The sequence below is a fragment of the Alosa sapidissima genome, chromosome 3 (assembly GCF_018492685.1).
Source record: "Alosa sapidissima isolate fAloSap1 chromosome 3, fAloSap1.pri, whole genome shotgun sequence".
NCBI lineage: Eukaryota > Metazoa > Chordata > Actinopteri > Clupeiformes > Clupeidae > Alosa > Alosa sapidissima.
Window position 1 is genome coordinate 33,726,132 of NC_055959.1, and position 7,500 is coordinate 33,733,631.

General features: G+C 45.1%; 2 protein-coding genes across 3 annotated transcripts in view; both read right to left on the reverse strand.

Moving 5' to 3' along the window:
• LOC121704899 (ras-related protein Rab-26-like) overlaps positions 1 to 2,251 on the reverse strand; it is a 68,951-nt gene extending 66,700 nt beyond the window's left edge. The window contains exon 1 of the mRNA XM_042085439.1: positions 1,623 to 2,251. Coding sequence (XP_041941373.1) covers positions 1,623 to 1,814 — 192 coding nt within the window. The 5' untranslated portion in view covers positions 1,815 to 2,251. The remainder of the gene's footprint in view (positions 1 to 1,622) is intronic.
• A 1,880-nt stretch (positions 2,252 to 4,131) lies between these two features.
• Positions 4,132 to 7,500, reverse strand: part of lmf1 (lipase maturation factor 1) — a 59,384-nt gene continuing 56,015 nt past the window's right edge. The window contains exons 11-12 of one of the 2 annotated variants that reach the window (XR_006030678.1): positions 4,892 to 5,117; positions 4,132 to 4,815 (exon numbers count right to left, since the gene is read on the reverse strand). Coding sequence is in view for 1 of the 2 variants with exons in the window: in XM_042085435.1 (XP_041941369.1) it covers positions 4,943 to 5,117 (175 nt within the window). In the remaining variant the exon portion in view is untranslated. Of the gene's footprint in view, positions 4,816 to 4,840; positions 5,118 to 7,500 lie in introns of those variants that run through there. The other variant, XM_042085435.1, reaches the window with a different exon arrangement.

The window sequence follows — 7,500 nt, forward strand, 5'->3', positions numbered from 1 at the left end:
TTAAACACTAACACAGGCGGACTCCGCCCTGAAACTGCACAGCACCGTTAAACACGAACACAGGCGGACTCTGCTCTGAAACTGCACGGCAGCGTTAAACACTAATTGAAAAGGGCAATCATGTGGCCCTCGCGTCAATCACCCTTCAAATAAGAAAACTCCCCAGATAGATCCTGAGGCTGTGAGAGTGATGCGGGCCAGTTCAGGCCCAAAGCTGGGCCAGTGTCAGGTGCACTATTTAGACGGCAGGTAAAGGGAAATGAGAGAGAGGAAGGATGGAATGAACTTGTGGGGAATTATGGATGCGGCCCTGATACACCACACTGCATTCATTCAGACATGCTCTAGTGCACTTTGCTTTATTACCACACCACACTTATCCTGACATATTCTCTTTTTCTGTGTGCCATTATTTACTTCAATAAATAATGTATTGTAGTGAACTGAGCTTAGCTGGTTCATGACTGAACTCCCTAAATACTGTGCAGTGTATGTGTGTGTGTGTAATGTTGATGTTGGTTTTAGTGAGAGTAATTGCGTTTACCTTGTCATGTATGTGTTAGCTGGTATAGTCTTTCTTTATGTTGTACCTCATGTGTTTACCCCGTGTATTGTATGTGACTACCCTGTTTGTGTATCGTGCTTGTTTAATTGACCTCCCTTGTGTTGCCTGTGAAATGACGTTCGTGTGTTTTGGTGCGTAACCAATAAAACCATTCTGAGACAACTTCGCAGTTTGTTACAGTATTGTTCAAACTTTATCCCTGACCCTGCCTATTCTCCCATATGGGCCTGGTTTGGTACTACGATATGGTGCTATTCTGATAGGGCCATCCTGAGTTTCTGTTTCTGTTTTCCATTGACTACAGGACCAATGTTGAGGAATGCCTACAACACATGTTATGTGAGTTTACTAACAATCTAAAACACCTAACACAAAAAGTTACTCTCATTAGTCAAATTAGTCTTTGCATTAGACTCATGACGTTGTTTTTCTAAGTATAGTACCCTGAGCGCTATGAGCTACGGGACAGTGTGCCCAGCCAGAGATGTGTTACAGTCAGAGGACCCTGGATCTGTCTATCCTCCTGTGAGCCCAATCAATCGGCCAGAAATCTGTCATGTACCGGGAGACCACGTCCTCCTCGAGCTGCTGCTGTTGTTTGTTTAGTGGCGCGTTCAATAGGAGCGCGGGGGGACTGCGAGTTCTCCGTGTTGACACAGCTGCCACACGCCGTTTTATGACATTTAAGCTAGATCAATGAATCCCGGATGCTCAGAGGGTCAACACCAATCGGTAAAACTGTCAGCAAGACATATGAAGCCCATGAAGAGGCTAAAAATCATAAAGTGACATCTGTGCTTATACAGGCTACAGAACACATTTAAATGACATAATAGAAATGCGGGCATACAAATCCACCTGTCATTTAAATCCCCAAGCCCACCAAACGGACGTTTAGTTCCCTTGCTTTAAAGCAACGACCCCCCCACTAGCACACACACACACACACACACACACACACACTTTCAACAGCCTGTTACAGGTGGTATGGTGGAAGTTGACCGCTACCTGACAACACCAAAGAAAATAGTCTATTATAAAACTGAGATGAACTTACCTTGAAAGCAAGGTCGTAGAACTCGCCACTGTTGCTGAGAGACGGCCGGCTGGGGTGGACCACTCCGTTGGTTTGACCTGGGGCGCCAGCACCTTTGCCACTTTTGCCGCTCTCTGTGTTGTTGTTAGGCGACGCGCTGGCTGTGCTGCTGCCGCTCCCTGTCCTGCCTTTGCCCGTCTTCTTCCTGGACATCTTTCCGCGCGTTAGGATCTCCGTTTCTGGTTCGAGTTGTTATCAAAGTATGCTATTTTCCAAACTACTAAATCATGTGGTTACGTTATCAGAAGCGAACGACTGGTTGGTCTCTGGGTGTCTCTTCGAAATCTTTATAGCAACTTTCACCCGTGGTTCTGGATCATGTCTTTCAGCTTGATGCTTGTTTCCGTAAGTGTAATGAGTAAAAAACGCACCTGCGACTTTCCTATCTCTGCCGGTCTTCGCCGTTGACAACAGCTGACGGATGTTCGCTTCTTCGCCGTGAGGTTTGTGATGGCTGTTTGAGCGAGTGCACACAGGTAGTGTCGCGCGGTCCTTTCTATCCTAGAGCGACGTGTCCCAGTGGTCGCGCGCAGAGCGTCAGCCAGCAGCTACTGTGTTAATGAGCGCGGAGCGCACGAGCCCATCCAGCGCCTACCGCGAGTATAGCTGTCAGCTACCTCGCGCACAGTGCGAGTCTATTTGCCGTCCGCGGGAGTGTTTAAAGGCACCGCGGCTTGTTTTTTCACGCATCGTCACAAACTCTGCACCTGCCAAAGATGTCCGTTTTATCATTCGTACGTTTCCAAATGATCTTCTAACTCCAAACCATACACACTGAATACTTATGTTAAAGACGGCGTATCTTTATCAGAAAATAAACGCAACCACGTTGATATTGTATCCTGTCAACAAGCGTCTGTAATCTTTAGCGAACGTTCAGTGCAGCCTCAACGCTTCAACAAGCCAAGAGCAGCGCAATACCCATTTGACTCAACCTCATTGCGGAAACAAGCCATTTATATACATATTTTTGATTACACCTAATGTTTACTGTTAGTTTTCATTCATAAATGCTATAGGATGCTATGATTTATTTCAAGCTCAAAAAATCCATTGAAACATTTTGCATTACAGTAAACTGAACTAGCCTAACTTCGGTATCCAGGCTAAAATTGAACTGTTTGGGAACAGAATCCACTCTGCAGCCCTTATGACAGCTGAAGGGCAAGGCCATTAGAAATCTAGAAATCACTTTCCATCTGTTGGCTTCTTTCTGGCTGGTCTCTCACACCCCGATGCTCAGTTCTCTCTTACATTTTCCATCTCTCTCTCTCTCCGTCTTTCTCTCCGCCATAAGCAGATGTTGTATATCAGGACCACCTGAAACCACACACACTCCAAATCTCCTCCCCGCACACTCGAAATCACACACACACACACACAGAGCAAGATTCACTGTGCGTCCAGCAGATGGTGGTAGGAACGGACAGTCTCTCTCTCTCTCTCTCTCACACACACACACTCACGTCATTATCTTTATTTATTTGGATATTTCATGATACACAACTTCCTTCAGTGTTTGCTGACACATCAGGTAGGGCGGATTAATGGGAGTCCAAGAGAAGAAAGTCAATGGCTCACAACACACACACCTGCACGCACGCACGCACGCACACACGCACACACACACACACAGGCTGAGAGAAAGTGGAATAGAACATTATGCCCAATATTCCAATATGTGGTTTAATGTTCTGCATTTCTCATTAGTGGGTCACTTTGATACTAAAAGTATGATTCTATGTAATGACTGTATGATATCTGTACTGTCCCTGTGTATATCTGTGTGTGACTGTATTTAGAGATAGCGGGAATATTATGACTTTGCAGTGTTTCACTGTTCTGCATGGCTGCGTCAGTAGCTATCTGCTCTGGATTGCCAGGTTGCCACTAATCAGGGTCTGATTCAGTGTAGTCCACGTGAGTCCATGTCCATGGGATGACCAACGCCATCTCCCGTCAGCCTGGGAGGATACTTAAACCCTAACTATTTCCTTGTCTAGTTAGAGCAGCTGATGGATCTTTAGGTGAAGTCATGCTATCTCTCCCTTGATGCGCATCATTGTAAATAAACTCTGTTCCTGATTTTTTAATACTATTGGTCTAACTGGGTCTCTATTTCATCTAAGTATAAGTATATATACTATTTTGATCCCGTGAGGGAAATTTGGTCTCTGCATTTATCCCAATCCGTGAATTAGTGAAACACACTCACAAAGTGAACACACAGTGAGGTGAAGCACACACTAATCCCGGCGCAGTGAGCTGCCTGCAACAACAGCGGCACTCGGGGAGCAGTGAGGGGTTAGGTGCCTTGCTCAAGGCTAACACTTCAGCCGTGCCTACTGGTCGGGGTTCGAACCGGCAACCCTCCGGTTACAAGTCCGAAGTGCTAACCAGTAGGCCACGGCTGCCCCCAAATCTGTGGTATCAAAATTACCATCAATGCATACGCATTCGCACGCACACACACACGCATGTGCACACACACACACACACACACACACACATACAGACTCACACACACAACATGCACATCTAAAAATTTGACACAATGAGTTGTTCCAATGATATGATTATTAGTGAGTTCATGTAATGGCTGTACATTCACTAGGTTGAGACGAGCGGCCAACATGGACGTGCACAGGATAAAAACATGAAAATAACACACACATTACAAACTGGACACTTTTACATGTGAAAATAACACACACATTACAAACTGGAAACTTTTAGTGTTTAAGTGTTTCTTCATTTCCAGTATAATCAGAACGCTCAGAACAGCTGAGATGTACTCAGGCTCATGAAAATGTGTCAAACGGACAGCTGTAGGCCGAGCCATGCATAACAAAGGGAAATTACATCATGAGGAAGTGACCTCAGGATGACCAAGGTCTTATAGCGCGTAGTGAATGCACAGCATGCTGGGGGCAGCACTAAATGGGGTACTATAGCATTATATTAACTCTACACACAGTCACATAACATCCCTGCTATTGGTCCATTTATATATGACACACATTTGGCTTCATTAGTGTACATATGGTCCACCTTGACCCATGACATTTGTAGACAGTTCTTCACAGTGTAACACTTCTTCTTTTAACCAACAGCCTCTTTGGCACTGAGGAAGAGGAGAAAGACTGCCTTTCTGAGAGTCAGACTGACAGACTGGGGGGGGGGGGGGGGGGGGGGGGCGCTGAGGAAGACCACTGGTGTCCCATGTCCAGCTAATGCTGCAGCGTTGGAAACACTTCCTGGGTCAGAGGTCACAACGCAGGTCAGTAGGACTCTGGGAGGGGCCACTTGCGTGACTGGAAGTAGTTCCTGAGGGAGGTGGCGTTGACAGGGGGGAAGTAGGGCCCGATGCGTTTGCGCGCCCACCACTTCCCCTGAGACGCGCTGGCGCCACCCGGCACCGTGAACTTGTAGCGGAAATGCTCGCCACGGATCCACCTGGCAGGGAGAGACATGCAGCATCTTAAACCACATATAAGGTCCCATTATAGAGATAGAGATGCAACATCTTAAGAGTCCCATTAATATATAGAGATGCATTATCTTAAAGAACCCATTAATATATAGAGATGCATCATCTTATGGGACCCATTAATGTATATAGAGATGCATCATCTTATGGGACCCATTAATGTATATAGAGATGCATCACCTTATGGGACCCATTAATATATATATATATATAGATGCATAATATTAAAGGTCCCATTGATGTATATAGAGATGCATCATCTTATGGGACTAAAAGACCCATTAATGTATATAGACGTATCATCTTAAAGGTCCCATTATAGAGATAGAGATGCCTATAGAGATTAGAAAGAGAGAGAGAGAGAGAAAGAAAGAGACAGAAAGAGGGGAAGAAATCAGAGGAGGAAAAAGGGTGTGTGCACACATGCAGGAGGAGGAGAACAGGAATGGAGAGATAGAGAGAGTAAAGACAGAGAGAAAAGATAGCTGACCAAACAAGCACAGGGTGTCTACATATATATACAAGTTAAATTTAAGACTTTGTAAGACCTTTTAATACCACTTCTAAGTGAAATTTAAGACCAAACTTACAATGGAAATACAAATCCATACAATACAAATCCAATGGAAATATACAGTACTCTTTCCAAGTAAAAAGTTTGTTCTTTTCAAACAGTATCGATTGGTTTCAGTTTCTCTCGCGCAGACGTGCACACACATTCATTAAATGAACGCTCATACCACAAGCCTACCACATAATTGTATGACTATGTTTGATGACACCAAATTAGCAAGTATTTCTTCCTGATTGCCGCAAAACTTTTCTTGTTTTCTGTCGGTCCACGGTTCAATATTGCTCAGTAAATTAGCACCGGGCATAATTAGACTTCCCAGCTCCGCACCGGACCAGCAGTCTCCTTGTAGTTTGAGAAACGCTGAAGTAGGCCTAAGTGGCTAATCAACCAGGTAGGCCTATATTGCCAATTACTTCACATCATCAAAAGCTGCGCAGTAGCCAAACAGGCTCTGACCATAGACAACGCAGCGCATACCGAGAATGTTCGACCTGGCAGAACAGATGCCTGCATTTTCTCGGTGACATGACTAAAAAAATATTTAAGACCCATCCAATCTGAATTTAAGACAATTTAATACTTTGTAAGGCCTTATTTTTAGGAAAAGTGATTTAAGACTTTTTAAGACTTTTTAAGTCCTTTTTAAGACTTTTTAAGTCTTAAAAACCCTGCAAGCAAAAAGGACCTAAATGCAAGGACGGATTAGGAGAGGGCAGTAACCTGGAAGATCAAGCCGGGCATTAGACACACACACAGACACACACACACACACACAAGGCACACAAACACACACACACACAGACACAAACACAAACACACCCACAAGGCATTACAGACAAAGCAAGTTTCTCAATGTCTGACTTTTATCCTGAAATAATACAAAGGGCCACTAGAGGGGCCTAGAGGCCAGTGATAACCAGAACCCTGATGAAGAGTGTGGGTGTGTGGGTGTATGTGTGTGTGCGCATGTGTGTATGTGTGTGTGTATGTGTGTGTGTGTGTGTGTGTGTGTGTGTGTGTGTGTGTGTGTGAGAGAGAGAGAGATCGGGACCCTTGCTGCCTTCCTTGATGCAAATGGTTATACTCCAGGTCGGTCCAACTGGCGCTTTCATGCTTTTTAATGACATGGGCTAATCTCAGATGTTTCCGGAATCAAAGTCAAACAGAACCTCTGTCACCACGGAGATTAGTCACGCTACTATAGCAGCTGTAACCCTTAGCAACAACTGGCAGCTTCAGAGGGATTCATGTTTTGAACATTCCATTTTGAGGAATTCCTCTGATCCAGCCTTCACTGGAGGCACAGGGCTCTGGCCCAGTGTAGACGCATTGCCCACAGCCCAGAGACAAGAGCCTAGTGTAGACGCACTGCCCACAGCCCAGAGACAAGAGCCTAGAGAGACACGCTGATTCACCAACTCATCCACTCACTCTGGGACAGTTGAGCCACCACAAAACCAGATGACTTGATATGTAGTCAATGCATGACCACATCACGGTTTAATACGACGCCATCGATTTAAGAGCTCTGATGACGGTCAGAGATGCACGAAGTGGTGTGTCACTAATGAACTGAGGGAAGAATCACACAACGCTGCAGAGATATGTGCAGTGGTCACTAACAGGACAGGGCAAACCCACTGGGCTTTATCTCTGAGCAACAATGTAAATAAACATTTAGTGAGGGCTCCATCCATTTAGTGAGGGCTAAATCCACACAAACAGAACTAATATAAGGGGACCTGAACATTTCAATGTGTCTGACAGTGTGTGTG